At 42.7% G+C, this 22,485-nt stretch overlaps 2 protein-coding genes across 2 annotated transcripts in view; one reads left to right on the forward strand and one right to left on the reverse strand.

The window, feature by feature from the left end:
• The window catches only part of Slc26a3 (solute carrier family 26 member 3), a 38,767-nt gene extending 35,691 nt beyond the window's left edge, over nt 1-3,076 (forward strand). Inside the window, exon 21 of the mRNA XM_013117815.2 lies at nt 908-3,076. Within this exon, the coding sequence (XP_012973269.1) occupies nt 908-931 (24 nt within the window). The 3' untranslated portion in view covers nt 932-3,076. The remainder of the gene's footprint in view (nt 1-907) is intronic.
• A 2,121-nt stretch (nt 3,077-5,197) lies between these two features.
• On the reverse strand, nt 5,198-20,876 carry Cbll1 (Cbl proto-oncogene like 1). Its single transcript, XM_040743272.1, is given in 7 exon segments — nt 5,198-8,427; nt 8,429-8,618; nt 10,510-10,583; nt 11,341-11,424; nt 11,733-11,833; nt 15,935-16,102; nt 20,566-20,876. Coding segments are annotated over 7 exon segments (1,479 nt in total). The 5' UTR covers nt 20,579-20,876; the 3' UTR covers nt 5,198-7,578.
• Between the last annotated feature and the right edge of the window lie 1,609 nt (nt 20,877-22,485).

The raw sequence follows: 22,485 nt of genomic DNA on the forward strand, positions 1-22,485 counted from the left end.
CGCCCAGCTTGGCTTCAGAATTGTCATCCAGTACTAAGGGATGAAATCTAAGAACAGCACTTAAATCAGAATGGAGCTAGCACCTGATACATACCTTGGCTTCCCATACTGAGAAAACAGAACTTTAGCACCAGTTTCTTGATTTGCTTAGAGGAAAATAAAACACCAGCTGTGGATAGGCCACCAGCTGTGGGGTAAAATCAGAATGGGAAGGCAAAGAGCTAGCTCAGTGTATAAGGGCACTTGCTGTCAAGCCTGATGACCTAAGTTCGATTCCCAGAACCCACACAATGGGAGAACCAACTCTCTCATGTACACTATGGCATGCCTCTCTCTTCACCAAGTAAATAAGTGAATGAGCAAATAAATGTAAAAAAGAATTTAAAAACAAAGCAAGGTGGCTGACTGGTATCTAAGGCTGCCTGGAGCTTGGGTCACTCAAAACAAATATAAGGACATATATTGTTACAACATATTGTATTGGTACTTCGCTTAAGCTACAAATAGGTCTTTGAAACATAAACAAATTAAATGTGTCAGTGCATGGATCCATCTTAACCAAGCAGCACTAGAAGGTCATTAAAGATGCTTTTAAGCTGGAGAGATGAGTCAGTAAGAGCATGGGCAGTTCTTTCAGATGACCTGGGTTCAATTCTCAACACTGACATGGTAGCTCACCACCCTCTGTAAGCCAAATCCCAGAGGATCCTGTGGTCTTCTGGGCTCTGCAGGCGTCAGGCATGTACATGACCCATATACACACGCTCAGGCAATACCCATACACAGGAAATAAGTCATTTAAAAAGATTTTAAAAATCGGTAACTCTTAAATTCCAGACCCTAAGAAAGAATTGCTGAAAAGGAAACTTAACAAAGTATTTAAAACAAAACCTTTGTTTTCTTCCAGGTACCAATGGAAACGAAATTCTAATCAAGATATAATTCAGGAGGGTTCTCATCTGTCATATCAACAACTTTATACCTAGAAAGTTATTGCCAGTTCATACATTGTATGAATGATATTTTTATTTGACAGAGTTATGTTTCAAACTTTGGAACGAGATTGTTCTACATGGTATATTTTTCACATATCTAGTATGAAATTATGTACATATTCCTAACTTTCTGCCTTGTAGACGTATCAAAGGTGGAAAAGTATTTTGTTTATATGTATTTTTGTAGCACTGACAGATTCCTATCCAAGTCATTATCTTCATGCACAATGTTTTGTGGTGTATTTACAGCACCACTTTGACTCTAATTTATACGGGGCATGCGAATACATCTCTGTTTTAACAATTAGCTGTGCAGGTGTGTGCTGTTCTACTACATTTGTTGGTTTTCTGAACCATGATTGTTGTGGCTCCCTTCTTGAGTGCTGTGGCAACGCTGCTATGAGAATCTTTTAACAGAACTTTGTAATAGGACCTTTTGACCAGATTTTTAGTATTACCACTCCACTTTTTAAGGCTTCTAAGCTATCTAGATACAGACACTCCTCCCAATGTGATATCTGAAAGTAATACGTAAGTGACTTTAGAGGCATTCCTTACTTCCCTCCCTTCTATGAAAACCACATAAGATAACGGGGCTATAAAATGACAAAGCAGGACGGTAAGAGGAAAGATGTGAACAGATAATCATTACTTCCTGGTCTCACTGGGAGAGAAGCCAATCGGAAAAGGCATGTTTTGTTGGTAACTCACAGTGCAGGAGGTGTTGTTGACTTTTTGCTGGAGAGTGAGATCCAGCACCCTTGAGTTGCTCACTGGCCTTGTTCCTGTGGCAAACGTGCACATACTCATGTGACACTTGGAAATTAAAACAGCGGCAGCAGCGGCACACAACTCAGTATCCTCAAGTAAGCACCAGGTTACTCTGAAAGGGAAAGCCAATCCCACTGTCTAGACTAGCCTCTGCACACTTGCTGTCAAAATACACCTCAAGGTGCACAAAGAGCTTTTCCTTCATAGGGGCCAAAGAGTCAAACCCATATTGCAGTTGTTATCTGAGGCAATGGCACTCCCTACAATCTTGCCAAGGAAATCTTAGAGAGCGGGCACAACTTCCTAGTGCCCTTATCACAACACAGCTAACCCTAACATCTCAACAGGCTGAGTTCATTCTCAATTGCTCTAAGGCAGTGGTGTTTTGAGGAATGGGAATTTGTGGACCTCTACCTTAACTTGTCTGCTTCATAGCCAAAACTGAAGCTAGTACAGAAATCCAACCCCTGATCAGAGAGAGGATAAAGTACTGTGTTGGTAGAGATAAAAATAAAACTTTGAGAAATCAGAGCAACATTGAAAAGGAAACTAAAGAGCTGGCGGCAGAAGCATTGTTCAAATTGAGGAATCAGCTGAAGCCAATACCTGCCACAATTACCTCGTAATTTAGCTCTGATAAGTGTTGCTGCCCGACAGAGTTGCACCTTTTGATCTGGAGCCTGACTCTACAGTGCCTGAACAGAGAAAGGGAGAAGTCCTTTTTTTTTTTTTAAAGCATCTCCATGGATCCCATTTTTCATCTTTTTTCCTCTGTGAATGATGACTCTATTCTTCAAGCTCCAAAGGAAAAACAAAACAAAATCTGAGGAAACCCTGACCAGAACGTACACAACACACTCCAAATAGCCCTCATATAGTGAAGATTCTTGGGGCCGGCCGGGGTGGAGCTCGGTCTGCTGTTTACTTCCGGGTTTGAGATGCGCTCCTGAATCCTAGGCTAGCCTGGAAGATGCTGCTGAGGTTTCCTGGTTCTCTTCAACCTCCCAAGCCCGGGACTACAGGAGTACACCACATTCCCCTCCACCAGGTCTGCTTCGCATTTTAGGAAAGCCAACCAAACCAAGATTCAAAGAGGACAGGCGATACGGCTACAGAAATTGTCAGGCTATTCTTTGTAGTCTACACTGAACAGCTTCTAGTTTAGGTTCTAGGAAACAAACTCCCAAAAGAAGTTACAATGTCTAAAAACTGATTACAGGTAGGACTTAACTCAGAAATAGTATAGGTACATGCTGGTTCTTCTGAAGTTAATCTAACATTGTACAATTAAACAACCTACAAGGCTGTTATGATTTGTATTTTTTGTAATTTTAGGTTATGGTTTTTGTATTTATTATCTAGTAATTCATTTTTAAATTCTTTTTTTCTAATGTATGAGTGTTCTGTGACAGAAGGCATCAGATCCTTTGGGGCTGGAATTATAGAATCAAATCCAAGTCCTCTGGATGAGTAGTCAGTAATATTTAACTGAGTGACCTCTCCAGCCCTGGTAATTCCTTTTTAAGGGTGAACATTCTTTCTGATCTCTATACCTGGATAATAAATACTTACAAAATCTTTTGAATTAGAATGTAGGCTGTAGAGTAGTTACCATGTCTACTTTGTAAATTCTTTATGTATCCATATAACACTGTCGGTGTAGCTCTTCTGTGTACATGCATTATGCACACAGTCCTCAAGTTATGCAGTTAATAGCTGCAATGCTATCATCATCCCTAGTATAATTAAAACACACGCACACACGCACACACACACACACACACACACACGCACCCACAAACACAGAGTCTGAGTTACCCAGTTAATAACCGCAATCATCATCCCTAGTACACACACACACACACACACACACACACACACACACACACAGAGTCCTGAGCTACCCAGTTAATAACTGCAATGCTATCATCATCCCTAGTATAATTAAACAGCGGGCTGGACTGGCTTCTGCTTCCATCTTTCCCTAACATACAGCCAGAATAATCAATCCTTTTTATAAAGAGCCAGGTCGTCCACTTCTTTATATGGAATGTCACAAAGTCTTTGTCATCAGAATAAGGTCCTTATTGCTAACAACCTTGTCAAGTCTTGGGGGCCAAACCTATTGGTCTGTGAATGCTAGCCAGGTGTTCTCCCTGAGCCAATTCTGCTCATTTATTCTATTCACCCATTACTACAATGTTAGGCGAGTCCTTAAGAAGTCTGAAGAGCTCTGCCCCCACTCAACAGGACTTCCAAAGCCTTAGCTCAAACACCACCTTTCCAATGCCATTCCGCTAAAGCTACAAACTACCATTCAATTATGCTAACTGGGTTCTGACGAACCCTAACGTGGCACATGACTTACACTTAGGATTGGCAGTCTCTGAGGACTGTGCATGGCAAGTGCTTAAGGCTGTCCGGTGTGTAAAACCTTCAGTAAATGAATCTATATATCTTACAGTATCTCAGTATAAAATCAGTAAATGACTTTATGAAACACACTTAGCAGGGATTAGGGTATTTCTAGGTCATGGAGCCTACTTAGTTGTCAGATTTGTAACTAAAACTTAACTACTCATCAGGCGAGCTGACCAGTCTCCAAAAGGAAGGCTCTGCCCGTGTGAGTCCTCATCCCGTCATTCCCGCCTGAAACCTAAGGGGACGAGACAGTGGAACTTGAGAGTAACTATGTCTTTGTAGCACTCTCCATGAAGTGCTCCCTTCAGTGAGGGAAAACTGAAGGGTTTGAAAACCAAGCAGTGCTTCTTAGGGGCATTCAGAACAGTTGCCTGGCTTATCTGGCACTCCTAAGCTTAGCACAGCCAGCGCTGCTCAATCAGATGGTACAACTATTCTAATAAGCAAATTCCGTGTGGTGCCCAGTCAGATCTGAACATTACAAACCAGTGGATAAAATAAATTAATTTCAATCAGAACAGAGTACGTTTGAGTCTAACTGTTAATCAGATGACCAATCTGAGAAACATTTGTTCTAGGTACTACAATTATCACATAATTCTGATGTTAAATTATCTGAAACAGAAATGAAGGTCTTTCTCTAAAACCTGTAAGACACTCTTTAAGCAGGGCTGTGCGCCTCACACAGCAAACAGCCACTATGTAAAAATTATAAAAACACTCAATCTCTTCTATTTATATTTCCGTTATGTCTGACTAGTATTTGCTCAACTGTGAACAAGTAGCTTTTACAGGAAAATAAGAACGGCTCTTTACAATCTTGGAAATGGATCTTTTCCCAAATACTGAAAAGTTCTCACAAACACTGACCAAATATGCCAAAGAAATATACCAGCCAACTTTATAAGCATTAAAAAAGTGAACTTAATTTTAGCGTGGAGCAGTGAAAAGTTCTGCAGTCTCCCAAATGTGTCATTATTAGGTTAAAAACTCATCTCAGCAAAACAGTGTTTATGCTTCCATTTTATTGTTTTAAAGAATTGAACTGTCACCTCAGTAGTCTTAAGAGCAATTAATGAAACATACATACATTTAGACTTTGTCCGTCATAGAGAGCGTCAAAGCATTCCCTGAAATGCACTGGGATTCACAACTTTTTCCTTAAAAACAGAAACACTTAACAACAATCCTGGCATCTGCTACCCACCCACCTTCATTCAAACAATTGGCTGATGAAATCAAAGTCTAACATTTAAAATTTTGTCTATTACAAGACATTCACCTGACCTGGCTCCCAGTTTAATGCGTATTAACATAACTGAAACTGTTGTTTAAAGCCTACAAGAATTGTCCTAATGTGGGATTTTTTTTCATGATACTGATTTTTTTTTGGTCCAAAATACAGGTGAAGTGGTTTCTTACCACATCCAGCACCCCAGTAAACCTTAACAGAAGAGACTCTCCTGAACAGTTAAGAAGTTCTCACATGAGTCCAGCTATTTTCTAATTACATGAAACAGAGTGATTAGGATTTTAACAGTAATATTTAAATAGCTCCTAAACGGGTACAAAATGGAATCAAGTTTGCACCAATCCAAGTACCTACAGTAATATGATAGAAACACTCACCACCGTGTTACACTATTTCACTTCCATGCTTCTAATAACAAAAAATTCTCACAAGAAATAGTGCATGAGCAAACCAGACTCTCAAACTGCTATATGTGAGGGAAACCACTTGCTCAAGAAAAACTGCATTAGCTATTTTTGGCCAGCCAAGGCTGAAACGGCATTTATATTATTTCCTACTTCAGTGTTAAGTTCAGAAATGATTTTCATCTGATCATCCAACATGAGAATACTCCTGTACCTGACAGAATACAATGGTGAACTACCAATCAGTATATCCTTTGTCAAAAACCAATGTTCTAAATTTACATACTACAAACTATCTAATAAATGGTATCTGCATACTACACACCATGTTTATATTATGCACCATTTTAAGGGGGGGAAGGAAAGCTTCGCAAGGGTTTAGTCAAGTCAAAGGATATATATAATAATATCCTAAGAATGTTGACTTCTACATAGGAAAGCTGTCTAGACTGAGTGGTCATCTTCAATGGACTATAACAAGCCCCTATAATGCAAACACTGACTCCAAAGGCACCTTACACGGCACTGAAATTCACAATCTAATTATTATTTTTCTTCTGTCCAATTCAAAATTATCTGGTTGTCTTCACTATTGATTCCATGCTACAATGTTAAAATGCTTTACAAAAAAAAATGATAGTTTAAAAATTTTCAACTTAAAAGGAAAAACTCATCACAGCAATGAAACCTGAGTAAATGCTATTTTGCGGTTTTACAACACTCTTTGTTAATACATTAGTCAAATTCCTCTACAGCACTCAAGTTGCAGTTTATAACTCATAAACAAGAACACAATAAAGCACAGAACCAAACCACTATGAAGAAATGCAGATTTAAATAAAGCCCAGTCAGACCTACATCTGTAGGTTAACAGTGAACACAGAACACATTTCATCCAAGCAACACCATTCCAACAACCCTATAAAGTGATATAACTTAAGATTAAGTGTGACGAATTAGGTAACTTTAACCACTCAGGAAAAACCACCAACGAGAACAGCATCTCATCAGCAGTTTACTTGGAATCTGGCAGGCCAGTCATTTTCCTGATGACTAGAATGTCTCGGGACATGTCAAACAACTACACCACTATAGGAATTGGATGTACTTTGGCGTTCCTGAGGCAGTACAAGGACAGAAGGAATCCACGTGAAGTGCACTACATAATTAATACCCTTGAAGTTTCAGTGCCTAAAATGTGAAGTAATTCCCTATCACATAACAGTCTGCCTGGTAACAATCTTAGTAGATTTTTACTTTGAGGACTTTAGCTTTGGAAAATTAGTGGTAAAACATACGGTTTTAAAAATTTACGTGGCTGCACTTACATTTACATAAAGACAGCATTTTTACAACCACCTTGAAATTTAATCCTTATATAGGTTAACAAAATGCATCACAAGAAAAACTAACATTGGGTTTAATAAAAGCAGTTTTTTTGAAAACGGAACAGTGAAAAACTTTCAAATGTCTTACAAATGGTCATTTCTGGGTCAATTTACCACACCAAAGTAACAGTTGCTAAGATAGAGTTGTGCTCACCGAGCCACGCATGTGCGCTGTAGTATATGAAAGCCATCCTAAGGTCAAGACATAAAAGCATTTTATGGGACAAGACTGTGTTTTATAGCCACCTCATGAGAGGCATTTTTCCTTCCCCCAGCAGTCAGAGCTGAGTTAAAAGACTGACTAATCTGATCTTTCTCCTTGTCAGATTTTCAGTCCAACACTATCATCACTGGTAATACGGTCTGTATCTTGTCTGATCTGGGTGATGTGGTCCAGGTAGTGGGGTTTGAGAAGGCGGGCCCTGCATTCGTGGAGGTGGCGGCGGCCCTCGTGGTGCAGGCCAAATGCCAGGACTCATTCCTCCTGGTTGTGTAAATGGAGGGCTCAGAGTTCCTTGATCTTCAGTAAACTGGGGTAGAGAGTTAGGGTTGTAGTGGTGAGGGGGGGGGGGTGCAGTTACGGGTGGCCCGCCATGCTGCGGTGGGGGGGGTCCTGGAGGAGGATGACTCATATAAGGTGGCATCTGAGCAATAATGTGTCCAGGGGGAGGGGTTATTGGTGGCGGAGCCGAGGTCATTGGTGGAGGCGGGGCTTGGCTGTACACCAAGTGAGGAGTACCTGCAGCCTGGGGAGGGTGTGGCATTGGGTGGCTTATTGGTGGAGGCGGCGGCGGGGGTGGTGCGTAGTGCTGCTGTGGAGGCATGATATGGTGAGGGTGGGAGACCACGGGCTGGCCCTGGTACTCGGGGTGATGGTGAGCAGGAGCTGGGGCAGGAGGCGGTGGCTCTCTAGCACCTGAACTTGAGTCATCCTGAATAGGGACCGTGATTAAATTGCTGTGCTTTCTTGTGGAGATCCGGAAGGTCTCCTGGCTGACCGACCGCGGCGGCGGCGGCGCCATGGACAACTCTGCTGGAGGAGCGCGGATGTCCTCGTGGGGCTGGCTGTAGTGCTCATGCGGCACATGCTGCAGAGGCGGGGGCGGCATCAGGATGTGCTGCTTGGGAGGAAGGTGGCTCACGTGGTGCTTGTCTGGGGGCATGAGGAAGCGGTCGGGGATGTCGGCTGGCGGGGGGGGCAAGAGGAGGGTGGACGTTCTCAAGGGAAGCCCGGGTAACAGGCTTCCCAGCTCTCATATGGCGATGGTTGATGTGAGCTTGCAAGTCTCTCTGAGACAGGTATGTTCGCTTGCAGCCCTGAACAATACTACACATGAAGAGAGAGCCTCGTGTACACTGCTCGATCCGCTGCACAGGGTCACTACAGCTGAACAGGGAGGGAAAAGTTGATTAACTAAAACAGAATACAAACGAGCACACTTAACCTTTTTGCTTGCTTTAACAATGTTACGTATCTGCAAAAGCTAAGAGTATTGAATCACTGCTAGTGCAGCTTTAATCTCTACCTGTCTCACACACTAACCGTTACATTTCTGCCCACCTGAGACACTTATCTTAGAACTGGGAATTATACCACAGTATGTCTTAAGAGACCTTCTCCTTCCCCAAACTCAGAGCTCACCAATTTTCTCTAGCTTACTACAAGCTGTACCAGGAATGGTACGGACCTGCCAAGCTCCGGTGTCGCTGCCCACCTCGCTGCAGGCAGCGCTTCTGATGCTAGTGCGAAGCCTTTGCGACCTTTCCCACATCTGATCCCCATACACCCAGAAACACCTCCACGTCAGACATGTCAAGGCCTTGTCTTTTGAAATATGCTTAAAGGCAGTAATACGTACTAACCATACTAATCCTGGTTGCTAACTTGGCTTCCTGAACTGGTCTCAACAGGCTTCTCTCGAGATAGCTAAAGACTACATAAGTGAGGTGCACACTGGAAGACAGTTACCTGAAAACTAAATTTTGCTTTTAAATATTAATATGAGATCGTCTATGTAAAAGAGAAAATCTTAATGTTCACTACATGTAATGTCTCATCACATTTTAGTCCTTTATCTTAATGGAACAAGCATATTTGCTATATAATTTTAAAAATGAATGTACACCGGGCTGGGAAATAGGCATTAGAGAAAACACCCACCAAAGGCTATAATACATACTTCAATTTCATATTCTTTTGAATATGAAATTGAAGTATGTCTATAGAACTATTCTTTTAACACGGTATATATTTTAAAATCTGTAACTTTAAAAACCCAGAAAAACATGTCAAGAAAATCAGTTGTCATTTGGTTATTTCCCAGCAATGTCCTTTTCCTACACCATAAGGGGAAAATCTTTCCTTATAGTTGTTTCTATCTTCATTAGCAACCAATACAATGCTTGGGGTACTTTCAAGTATGGGTTTAAAGAGAAGCTGGGAAGCTGCAAGCTAATCCAAGAAGTTTCACTCCGTTTTTCTCAAGGCTTCCTTATCTTATCAGGGGGTTCTAAATTAACATAAATTCCATTTTATTCTAGAGCCATCCCAAAATAAGACCCCCTGATGCATAACTTTGAGTCTATCATAATGCCGTATCACTTAAAGCATCTGTTTTGTATATGGTAAGAGAACTTTCATAACATAGTGTTTATCATATGCCAGACTCTACTGTGGCATCTATCTACCCAGTCACCTTCATGCAATCATCAAAATAACCCACCCAGGGAGCTACTTACATCACACAGCTAAAAAAGAGCAAAATAGACTTGAACTCAAGAACTCCAACCCTGGGGCCAGTGAGACAGCTCAGCAGATACAGGGCTCACTATGCAAGTCTGCTAATCCAAGTTCTGTCCCCAGAACATACGCAAAGTTGGAAGAAGAAAACTGACCCCACAAAGTGGCCTTTTGACCCTTAAACATGCTCATACTTCCACACGTTGTTCACACACAGCTAGTAATTAAAAACAATGTGAGTTTTAATTTCAGACAGACACTGTTCTTAATCACCAAGGGTACTATGCTTGCTTCCGTATCCCATCAAACAAACAAAACAATGGTTCTCATTTCCAACACCATTCCCATGGCATCAAAGAGAGTTCACTGTTTTAGCTACTCGGAATAGCTAACAATGGATAGCTCTATTTGCAGAGAGGGCTAAGACCAACTCAGCCAGCAGCACATCTGCATCCCTGTCTATTTCCATACTCACAACCTTCAAACCCAGCTTGCTTATAAGGCACTACTATTAATAAGAAGATTATATCTATCTTACCCTGGGCACATCTTATCTCCCTTTTTTTCATGTAAAATAGCACAGTCATAGCAAAAGACATGCTTGCATGGAATCTGTAGACAAAAAAATAGCATAGTTAGGCATCCTAGAACAACTTGTAATATTTCAGTAACAGAACACACAGAAAGCACACAGGAATTATTTAAATGAGAACTTAAGACCTCTCTACACCAGTAGCAGCTAACATTTGTTTGATTAATTGATATTTTTCCCCCTTAGGCAGGGTTTCTCTGTGTAGCCCTAGCTGTCCTGGATGTCACTCTGGAGACCAGGCCAATCTCAAACTCAGAGATCTGCTTGCCTCTGCCTCCTGAGTGCTGGAATTAAGGGTATGCACAAGTCTCTGAAAATGTTTTGAAAACTTTGGCTCTTTTCCCAATAAATAAATATATGTACATCTGCTAATGCTTTGCTTTTGCTTTTCATTTTTGGAGACAGGATTTCACATGTACCTCAGATTGGCCTTAAGTTCTGATGTCGCTGATCCCTCTGCCTCAATCTTCAGAGTGCTAGGATTACCAGATTGCCTGGCACCTGCTTCTATTTTCAGATAGGTACGTGAACCTATCAATGTTGGATAGAATCCCTGCAAGTTAAGAGTTCCTGAAAAAGAACACTAAAGTGTTTTATCTTACTGTGTTTCTCCTGAAACTATTCCAAAACAGTAAAGAATAACTAATAAAACTTTCCTTAGCTTCTTCCTGCACACTATGCTTTAAACTTAGTTATAAGAATAGTAAGCTCTATTTCAGAATCCCACCTTTACACAGATGTGTGGTTCATCTAGAAAACTACTTTCTTTGTACTTACCATTCTCCCATAGACTTTAATAGGCAATCCACATTTGTCACAGAAATGAACTGGGGTATCATCCTTTTCACCCAAGATGTTTATCTGTGGAAATGGTAATTAAAACCTCCTCTAAGCAATTCTGAAAATTGTACTTATCAGTTCACACAGTGAAATTGTTAGAATCTAGTAACAGTTGTTACTAACAACAGAAATAAAAGCTGCTTATTGTAACCCCGTTTGCTTATTTTCCTTAAATAGTGGCAGTTGATTTTATTGGCTTACTGAAATTACCTCAAACTTTTTTGGGAGATGTAGAAACAAGCAACTGGATTTATGTGTGCTAAATTACAGACATACTAAATATTTATATCAGTATCTAATGCATATATATATAGATTTTTTAGTTATACCTTAAAATCCCAAAAAAGGTGTCCTGGAAATCTTCGCTGATTTCCAAAGTGTTCGCCTCCTTTACAGTCATACCGTTGTTCTTCATTATAATCAAATCCTTCTGAGGAAAAGAAGTTATGTTACATTTTGCAACTCAAATTTCATAGTTAAAGATTATTTATATGACAAAATAGACCTATTTACTGAAAACTGTTTCTGATGACTTTCAAAGATCTAAGAACATGAAAATCAAAACTAGTTTAAAATGCCAGCTGATCCTGGTGATCATCTAGTCCATCTCTATACTTTACAAGGATGATATGCAGTGTGTACAGAAGCCACCAAATAAGCTCAGTTTCAGGGCCAAAAACAGACCCGATGCTCTTAACTCCACACACACCTCTACTATAAAACCTCAACAACTGCCACTATGTTTACTGCCCAGATTTTAAAGTATCATCATCATCTATTCTAAAGCACCACAAAAGTGGTATTGGGCTATAAGAGACTCATTTGATTGCCAAAGGATTAAATGAATTCTACAGCCTTTTTATGATCTCCCTCAAAGTGAGAATGGTTTCAGAAATAACAGCTGAATACACCTGATCCTTTTAGCGAAAGCCTCTCCCTAGTCAACAACCCAAACTGCAAGAGGCAAAATACTTACCAGTATCCGGTCATTTAGAGCATATATAAATATCATGTAACAGGACACTATGAAGATCAAATGGGCTGAATATTTCTAGTCTAACTGAAAAGTTGACAGTAAGTCTCTCATCTCAAGCAAAACAACACAAAACCAATGAACAGTCTGATGAGAAGTCCGGGTAGACTCCAATTACCTAAGTAAAGCTAAGACGACAAAAACAACACTGGGCAGGTGGTGGCACACACCTTTAATCCCAGCACTCCGAAGGCAGAGGCAGGTGGATCTCTGAGTTCAAGGCCACCCTGGTCTATAAAGCAAGTCCCAGGCCAACCATGATTACATAGAGAAACTGTGTCTCATAAAACTCCCCCCCCAAAGCCCCAAACAAAGTCTCTCTAAGGTATTAAGGTTCCCTTGGCTGTAGAGCTGGTAAACAGAGAGGCGAAAGCACACATCCTGTGCGCAGCTACTAATGCACACACAGAAAGTCAAGCCAGTTTTTAAAGGAAATATAGCAACACACCTTTTGTTTGTTTTTTGTTTTTTCAAGTGCTGGGATTAAAGGCACGCACAGCCATCACCTGGCTACACTACACTTTTTAATTAATCCCAACAAAACTATACAGTTCAAAGCCATCACGTTCCTGTGAGTGACAAGTGAGTGCCCTAAGCTCTTATATGGCCCATTTAAACTTCATAAAAACTGTGGTCATTAAAATTCAAGCTAAGGAGAGTAAGTATGTCAAACCCAAAACCTAATGAGGTCAGCGGTCTAGGGAAGCATGGCACACACGACCACTTTTGAGTGGCACAAGCTGTTCTCTTATCATTAAGCATGTATTTACAGTTATCATACTTGCACCCAAAACTCCATTTTGATAAATTTTAGAACAAGGAAATATTTTTAAATTCAGAGATGATCGTTCAGGTCAGTTTGCTCTTCTGTAAGAGCAATAGTAGCTCCTATAAAAGAGGCTGCATGGCTTTGGGGTGTGGGTGAAATGCCTAGAGGAAAATGCTGTGGAGCAACCTTCCTACACATGGGAAACATGTGCTGCTCTCACTGTTCATACAAAGCTGATTAGCCAACGGCTAAGCAGGATTTTTCAGGGCAGAGAGAATGCTGGGAAAAAGGGTGGAGTCAGAGGAGTTGCTGGAAGCAGGACATGCAAGACAGGTAAAAGCCACAGCCTCAGGACAACATAGAGATTAACAGAAATGGGTTAATTTAAGTTGTAACAACTAGCTAGTAATAAGCCTGAGCTATTGGCTGAACTTTTATAATTACTAAGTCTTATAGTGGTTATTTGGGAACTAGCAGTCCCAACGAAAAATTCTGCCAACAGGAAGAAGTATAGAAGGGAGAATTTGGCTTTTTTTGCACTTTGATTATAAAAAGTATATTATGGGCAGTTAAAATAATTTACAACTGTCAGCATGGATGGGGAAGCCTAGCTTACAAAAGTGCAGCAGCCACCTACAGCCATGCGCATGCTGAGAATATGCTATGTCACCAAGCACATCCCAACTCACTACGTGATTGACAACATTTAACTTCAAATCTACTATCTTAGCATAGGAGACAAACCTTACAGGAGAATACACTATAAAATACAATGAAAGCAGTTCGGTTCCGAAATGAGACAGATCATAAGAACAGAATTTAGGAGTGCCTGAATGTGTGCTAACAGCAAGATTCCATTCTGGAAGGAAAAAGACAGAGTACCCAGAATTTGGGGAGTTGGTAAACTGTTTTGGAGTAAAAATTAAAAAAGCAAGACCTGACTTTAAAGATACATGCCCATAAATGTTCTAAACATGGGATAAACTGTGGCTATAAAAGGTCATATCGGCCGGGCGGTGGTGGCGCACGCCTTTAATCCCAGCACTCGGGAGGCAGAGGCAGGCGGATCTCTGTGAGTTCGAGGCCAGGCTGGACCGACAGCCTCCAAAACAATCAGAGAAACTCTGGTAAAACAAAAAAAAAAAAAAAAAAAAAAAGGTCATATCGTACAAATTTGAGGCTTTCTAGGTCACATCAATCTACGCCATTCTGCCATGACAGCGGGAAAGCAGCTATGGGCAATAATGAACTGAATGGAAACTTTACTTTTTTTAAAGGAACCAAACTACACCTGTAGACCAGTCTGCTAACTTCTAATAAATGGTAAGACAGGAAGGTGAAACAACAAACTCTAGCTAACAGACCACCTAGAATGTTCCAATTCTTTACAGTAAAGCTCTATACATAAAATTCAAAAGATAAATGACCTTCACTGACATTTAACACTGTCACTTTTACAAAGAATGCAAAAGCTAAGAGATAGATATCAGTCAAAAACCGATGGAGGAACTCAGACAAGAGATGGCATTGCATACACTTGAGTTTCTGTCACCGGGCACGGTGGCCCTACCTACAATCCCATAAGGCAGCAAGATTGCCAAAGTCGAGGATGGAGACCCTGACTCAAAAAAAGTTTAATAATAAAAATGATGATGTGTGTGAGTGTAAACAAACAAACCCTTTCTGAAGAGTAACTGAGCAGGAACTGGTAAGTTCTAAAATGTACAAATCAGGTCTTTAAAATTTTTTCTTTGATTTATTGTGTACATGATATGGGAGGGATGGATGGGTTTGGACATGTGACACAGTATGCCAGTGGAGGTCAGAAAACAACTTCTGAACGTCAATTCTCACCTTCCTTTTTTACATTAGTTCTAGGGGTTGGCATAAGTCACCAGGGTTATATGGCAATTGCCCTCACCCACTAACCTTGCCATCCCTCAAGGCAAGTTTTTAATGTTCATACTACAACAGTTACAGCAAAACAAATAAGCAGAAAAAAGTTTGCAGTGGCTAAAACACCCCTTCATCCCACCTCAGTATTTTTGGTTTTTTTCTAGACAAAATTTCTGTGTAGCCCTGCAACTTACTATGTAGACCAGGCTGATCTCTACCTCCCAAGTGCTGGAATTAAAGGCATGGGCCATCATCACCCAGCTTAAAAAAAAAATCTTAACAGACACTTGTTGGGGAAGTCTTATGTCAATAAAGCACTGTTGGGCCAATAGGAATCTAGATAGGAGGGACTAGGAGTCCAGGAGGACTCTGGGAAGGAGAAACACAAGAGAGTCGAGATGTAACGCCATGGGGTAGGAAGCCTGGAAACTTCTCCGGTAAGAGATATACTTAGATTAACAATTATGGGGTAATTACTTAAGTCAGAGCTAGCCAGTAAGAAACAAGCAAGGCCAACAGTTTCATAATTAATATAGCCTCCTGTGTGTTTATTTGGGACTGATGTGGCTCTAGAACCAGGCTGGCAGGAAGGCTTCTCTCAAGGACAAAGCCTCTCTTTACAGACACTAGTTTTGGAAAAGATTGTGAAAACAAATTTTACTTTTAATGTACTGCCCTCTGCAATATTGATCAGATTCTTTGAAAAGGTTGTAAGGGGGCTTACAAAGGGAGGAAAAAGAAAGGTTAGAAAATAAAGTGCAAGGTTAAAATTTTAAAAATAGGTTTAAGGAAATAAAATCAAGTGCACTCAGATAAAACAACACAACTGTTACCTTCATCACCTGGTGGGGCCTTTGCAGGCATCCTACTAATAGTCCTTTGAGTTCGAGGTGCAGGTTTAACTTTGTTGGCTTGTTTGGAGATGAGTTTTATAGGAATTCTTCTGCGAACATCAAGACCACCCAAGGTTCCAGAACTGTTAGTGCCTTGTAACTCATTGTCTATAATGAATGGAACAGAAGAAATTGTAATTTCTTTCACCTTTCTTCTTGAAAATTGTTCTACAAATGTAAAGATAAAAATCAACATCAAACAATAAATTAAAGATCTTGGTTCTGATTTTAAATACAAGACTGACCTAAGTATAACTGCTAACATTCTTCATTTGGGATAAACCTTTAAAGCAATGCTTTTGGTTACCCTTAAGACACAGAACCCTTTCAGAAGCTGATAAAAGTTACAGGAGCTTTATCTCTTTCTAGAACTTTGAACACTAAAAATTCCCATATAATTCCATAGTAATTTACAGAAACAAACATTTAACAATAGAGAGGAACTGGAGATGCTCAGCAGTCAAGAGCACTGGCCACTCGTCCAGAGGACGGGATTCGATTCCCAGCACCCCACGGCAGCTCGTAACTGCCTATAACTCCAGTTTTAGAGAATCGACATCCTCATAGTAATGCACATAAAATTATTAATAAAATAACCCAAGAAAAAAATCATACATATTGTAATAGATTTTTAAATATAAAGAAAAACCAAAATTGCCTCTATATAAAGTACCCACCCAGTAAATTTAGTAATTTACATAAAAACAATAAAATTAGAACTCCAACTCAATCTGGTGTGGGGGGGGCACAGTGGATATATGCAGGTCAGAAAGCAACTGTGGGAGTTGGTTCTCTCCCAGACACCACAAGGCCCAGATTTTGAATTCCTGTCCTTGGCAGGTAGCAGGTCTTTCTTTACCTGCTAAGCCATCTTGCTGGCCTATCCTTTAAGCATACATTTTTTTCTAAAAAGTATTCAAGGGAGCTACATAAATTATACCATTTAATACAACACAGTGTGTTATAACATTTCTAGAGACATGGGTAACATATACTTAGTTAGAAAGTTAACACTGCAATAGAAAACTGTAATTTAGACTTAGGTCTCAACAACTGACACTTTCAAGTCTTTAAAAATCTTATTATCTACAAATAATAGGTTCATTATTTCACATGACTGACTCATATAGAACTTTATATTTCTAAGTACACAAAGATATGTAACACAAAATATTCAACATTACCTTAAGTGCTTAAAAATAGGAAATACAAATGTAACTTTAAAATTGTAATGTTTCAAACACAAATTACTGAACAGTTACTGCAAGAATTACAATCAAGACTTATTACCCAACTGTCCCCATTAAATTCGTTAAAGCCAAATGTAATTCAAAATGGGTCTCAATGAGTAAATGGCTGTCTAGTTTCTACTCTTGTAACAGCTATTCATGAAATAGGGATTAAATGAATAGCTACAAGCTTGAATAAAACAAACCCAATTTGACCAACCTTCAAGACTGCACTAAAATTGAATGAATAGACATTAGTTCATGTAGTTCAGCAGTCTTCATCCATTTGCTTATCCATACAGAGGTACCTACCAGCTACAGACATATGACAGACGATCTTTTCCCCTTGCATGAAAACCAAGTTGTTGCTTCCCAGGTATCAGAAGATTTCTTAGTGACACCACCTTTGTTAGTGAAAACAGCACACTTCACCTGCTCTCGTCAACCACCTCACACAACTGGGCCCTCCATTATTTGAACAGCTGGCCTAGCCCTTTCTCTTAAGAGCCTGCTGTCTCTTTTCGTTTTTTAATTATTTTTATTTCATGTGCATTTGCGTTTTGCCTGCATGTATGTCTGTGTGAAGGTGTCAGATCCCCTTGAAACTAGAGGCTGCCATGTGGGTACTGGGAACTGAACCCGGATCCTCTGGAGGAGCAGCCAGTACTCCTAACTGCTGAGCCATCTCTCCATCCCCGAATGCTATCACCTGAAGTCGATGAGGCTTTAAGAAACAGCAGTCTCTTGATTTTCTAAGGAAGCATCCGTCTCCCTGGTGTCCTGTGTGGTAGCAGTGAGAAGTTCCAGAGAAGCTGAGACACGGTAAGAACTGGGGACTTCTATGTGCAAGCTGTTGGGGCTCACACCATGCCGTGTGGTTCTTTCTGAGGAAACTGTTTGTGACTTAGTTCACTGCATGATGCATGATGAGGGTTTGACCACTGCAGACCACAGCGCCCTGATTATCCTTGCCATCTGATGTTTCATCTTGAAATAACAACTTGTCTCTTTGAGGCGGGAGGAAGGAAGGAAGGAAAGAAGGAAGGAAGGAAGGAAGGAAGGAAGGAAGGAAGGAAGGAAGGAAGGAAACAGCAGTCTTCTCTTGGGGGAGGGCCTAGGCCCTGCCCTGGATGACATGACAGACTCTGGAGATCCTCCATGAAGGGCCTAACCCCCCCCCAGCCCGGGGTTCGGAGTGGAGATTGGGTGGGGGTGTGGGGGGCCTGGTGGGGGGAACAGGGGAGGAAGGGAGGCAGAGAGAGCTGGGATTGACATGTGAAGCAAGCTTGTTTCTGATTTAAATAAATTTAAAAAAAGGAAGAAAAAAAGAAACAGCAGTCTCTACAGAGTGAGTTCCAGGACTGCCAAGGCTACACAGAGACATCATGTCTCAAAAAACAACCACCAAAAAAAAAGGGGGGGGGTTTCTGGAATTTTTTTTTCTGGCAAATTTCTATTTCGTTGCTTCCATGTATAAGATCTCTTGATCTCTGACGTTAAAATCGTTATTCTAAGAATCCTATCCGGTCAAGAAATGCCGATTAACTAGATAGCTGGCATTTTCTTGATTTACCAAAGGCTCTGTGATTCAAAGTTTTCAAATTTGTATTTGAGTCTTGTGAAAGTTTGAGTCTTTCGCTTAGTTTGATTTTTCGCCCTCAGCATGTGCAGCGACTGACAATGCAGCGTTAAGGCAGCTGCCTCACAAGCAATTTGAAACCTACAAAGTCAGTGTTGAGCACAAAGGTTAGCCATCTGGAAACTCTTTTTTTAATCTAGCTAGCTTATTAGTGATTATTTTCATGTTAGAATGATTTGTATCTCTCCAGGCAACCATTAATTAATAACTTAGAAAATGGGACATTTGACACATGCAGCACCAAGATGCTCTGAGAAACTCAGTTTTTCCTCATTTCTCTCACATACTTCCACAAACCAAACCACTAGCAGCTGTTGGATTCTCCACCTAAACATTTATTGCAATGGCCCATTATTTGTGCCCAGGCCCAACTTTTCCCCCACAGCGTTGCTGGGGATTGAACTCAGGACCTGTGCTTAGCTAGGTTAAGTGCTCCATCGCTGAGTTATACTTTCATTAAACTGAGCCTCCCTCTGGTGATTCCTGTTCTTCCTCACCTACACCGTTCTCCATAGAAGAGTTGGGATTATTTTAAAAATATTATACTCTTAGTTTTATTCAATTGCTTTGTAGCTACTTAAAATTAAAAGTCTTTGCCATGATTCTCAAGCTCCTGAACAAAGTAACATGTTTTCTTTGGGCTTTCCCTCTTGCTAACTAGATCACAGACATCTGGCCTTCTCGACATCTTCTTACCACTCCAGAAACACTTTTCCCTGGCACTCTCTGAAATTTCTACTCCATAAGCTCCTGCTTTCTTAAAGTATTCACCACAATCTGTAAGCAGTTTTTTTAAAAAAAGAAACCAACCTGCCTGCCCCTTTTGATGGCAAGGAGAGAGTCCTATTGTTTACCAGCCCATCATTCCATCTCCAAGCCTACAAGTATCTGCATGCAATTATACAATTAAGTAGTTACTGGAAGACTGAGGGCATCTCCTTCAATTCTTAAAGAAAAGGCCTTTTCTTCCTGCTTGTCTGTATGTCTGAAACATTCAATAAGCCAAATGCACTCACTCAATAACTAAGAACAAGAAAGACGACGCCAAGCAAAGTTTGAAGCCACTATTACTTGGAATACGTGATGGAAATGTCTTGTTCTGATTTTTTTTTCCTTTTCCGTCTATGCGTCCAAAAGATGCAAATGGACCACGGCCGAAGGGTGGGGCGTGATTCTGGGTTCAGAAAAGATGCTCGGCTGTATCACTTGGAAACCTACATCGGACTCTCTTCCCTAACCTCTAGTCCGTGAAAACGCAGGGACAGTAACCACGGGGGTGACCACCGCGGCAGCTCCCCGAGGTCTCTAAGCCACTCTCGCCCAGCGTCCGGACGCCTCTAACAATTCCGCAAGCGGAATCCGACCGCCCACAGCGCAGAGCAACCGGAACGAGAACGGGGGGGGGGGGGGAGCAAACAAACACTGGCGCTCTGCGGCTCCCGGCCGGGCTGCGCGGCCGCGGGTCGGGAGGGCGAGCTCGGCAGCACCGCGGCCGCGCCGCCGGTCTCGAGGACCGGGCACCGCTGCGAAGGGTAGGCCGGGGACCGCAGGCCCGCCCGGGGCCCGGTCTGGAAGCCCGCCCCGCGCCCCGCCATGCCCCGGCGCAGCGGGGCGAGAGCAGCCCCTCACGCCCGCCGGGCGGCCAGCGCCACACGGGCCGCGGGGGCACGAAAGCCGGACCCCCGCTGCCTCCGCCTCCTTACCAGTGTGATCCATGATTCGGCTCGCGGGGCGCAGTGGGAGCGGAAGTGAGTCGCTCCGGAGTCGCCGCGGGCGCGTGCGCTCTACCTTCCGCAGCCCAGAGGCGGAAGTGCTCTCGGCTGGCTCGCCGGGGCTTCCTTCCCTGGCCGCCGCCGCCTGACCCTCATGCGGGAGTCAGGCATAGCCAGAAGTGAGGCAGAAAGAGTGGGGGCGCAAGGGCCCCCTGCCGAGACTGCTAGCGCTGCCTGGAGGAGGCAGCCTTCGGCGGCAGGAAGGACACCTATTGCCGCGGGACAGCGATGGGAAGCGCGGCGGGTCGGTAAGCCGCGGCCCCCGCCCCTGGGGCGCGAGGCCACCTGGGATTTGTAGTCCGCCGGCGCCGGCCGCCCAGAGCGCAGGCCCAGCCGTTGGGCGGGTTCCAGCCCCGCAGGCGGAGTAACGGTTTGGAATGCCCGCCGAAGCCGCCGCCGGGGGTCGGAAAGTGTAAACACGCGCTCCGTAGACGCCCGCCCGCCCGAAGGGCGCGGAGACGGCGGCTTCCTCCGGGGAGCAGGCGCGCCCCGCGCTGTCTGGCCGCGCTTTGTCCTGGCGAGCCCCACACCCACGCGGTCCCCCGGCCCCGCGGGAAGGCGCGCACCCCGGCTGAAACCGGAGGGAGGGCCAGGAGGTCCCCGCCAGCCAGCCGGGCCGATGGGGACCGCGGGACTGGGACGGCCCGCCCGAGGAGGAGAGGGTTACCATAGCAGGCGGTACCTAGCTCCAGTTCCTGGTCCCCGGGGTCTGCGGGTTTCATCGTGCTCGCCGAAACGAAGTGTCAAGCGCTGCGGAGGACCTCAGGGTTCAGAGCACCCCCTCCCTCCCCGCAGACCCGGCTCCTGGCAGCGCCCTGCCCGCTCCAGCCCCGTGCACATGCAGCTCTCTGATGGAGAGGAAGGAGCTCAGTTAGTGGAAAACATCAGTCCGGGAGTCGAGGGATTTGGGGCCCTATGGTCGTCCCTCGGTGACGACATCGTTACCTTGGATTGTTCACGCTCGCAGTGCCAGAGTTCCTGGTTCAATAAAAACAGTATTAATATTTTGGCCTTTTTAAAAAATGTTTTCACGGTGCTCAATTCCGAATAAAGCATGTGTATAGCGTTGTGTCCTGTGTGGTTGCACGTAACGGCTGTGACTAACACTGTCGAAACCAGGGGGGTCTTTTCAAAGACTCCAACTCATTGCGGCTTTATAAATAAACAAGGATGTAAGTACACTCACAACTAAGGACATTTCTGAATCAGTGTCTTTGTTGTTAAAAAGTAAGTTTCTGTACTACTGGGTGGTCTTAGGATGCTCTCCGTTGCTGGTATTACTGGGGAGTGGAGAAGCTTTGGGTACTTGAAGCTTATCCTTTCTCTGACGTCGGTATTAGGTCAGTGAAGAGTCACTCCAGCTTGTTACAAGGTGCTAGCAGCAACAGGAAAGACCGACCGCCTCGTGGCTTGGTTAAAGCCTCTTTATTGTTACACAAAGGCACCTTTAGCAATTCAGTCTCCACATACCAAAACCTTTTATCTGCAGTTGTTTGAAGGAACCATTACCTAAGCAATTCTCAGTCATTCAAAACTTGTGATTTGCTAGTGCGTTTGGAGGCTGTTCTGCAAAACCTGCAAAAAGCCTGCATTCCTTCTACAAAGAAACTCAGATAACAATCACTACTTGCAAAAGCTTATTTCAAAGCCCAGGGACCACCTCTCCGGTTTCATGCCAAAAAATTCCGCCTTCTGTTGAATCTTTCACTACACTCCGAGAGTTCTCTAAATATAGTGCTGGTGTGGGGTTTTGTTGCTGTTGCTTTCCTTAACAATTGTCTGATCCAAGAAACTTGGGACCACTGGCTGACTGTGGTGCCTGTTAGCATTCCAACACACATGCGGTCCTCT

The sequence above is a fragment of the Mesocricetus auratus genome, unplaced genomic scaffold, assembly GCF_017639785.1.
Source record: "Mesocricetus auratus isolate SY011 unplaced genomic scaffold, BCM_Maur_2.0 Super-Scaffold_15014, whole genome shotgun sequence".
NCBI lineage: Eukaryota > Metazoa > Chordata > Mammalia > Rodentia > Cricetidae > Mesocricetus > Mesocricetus auratus.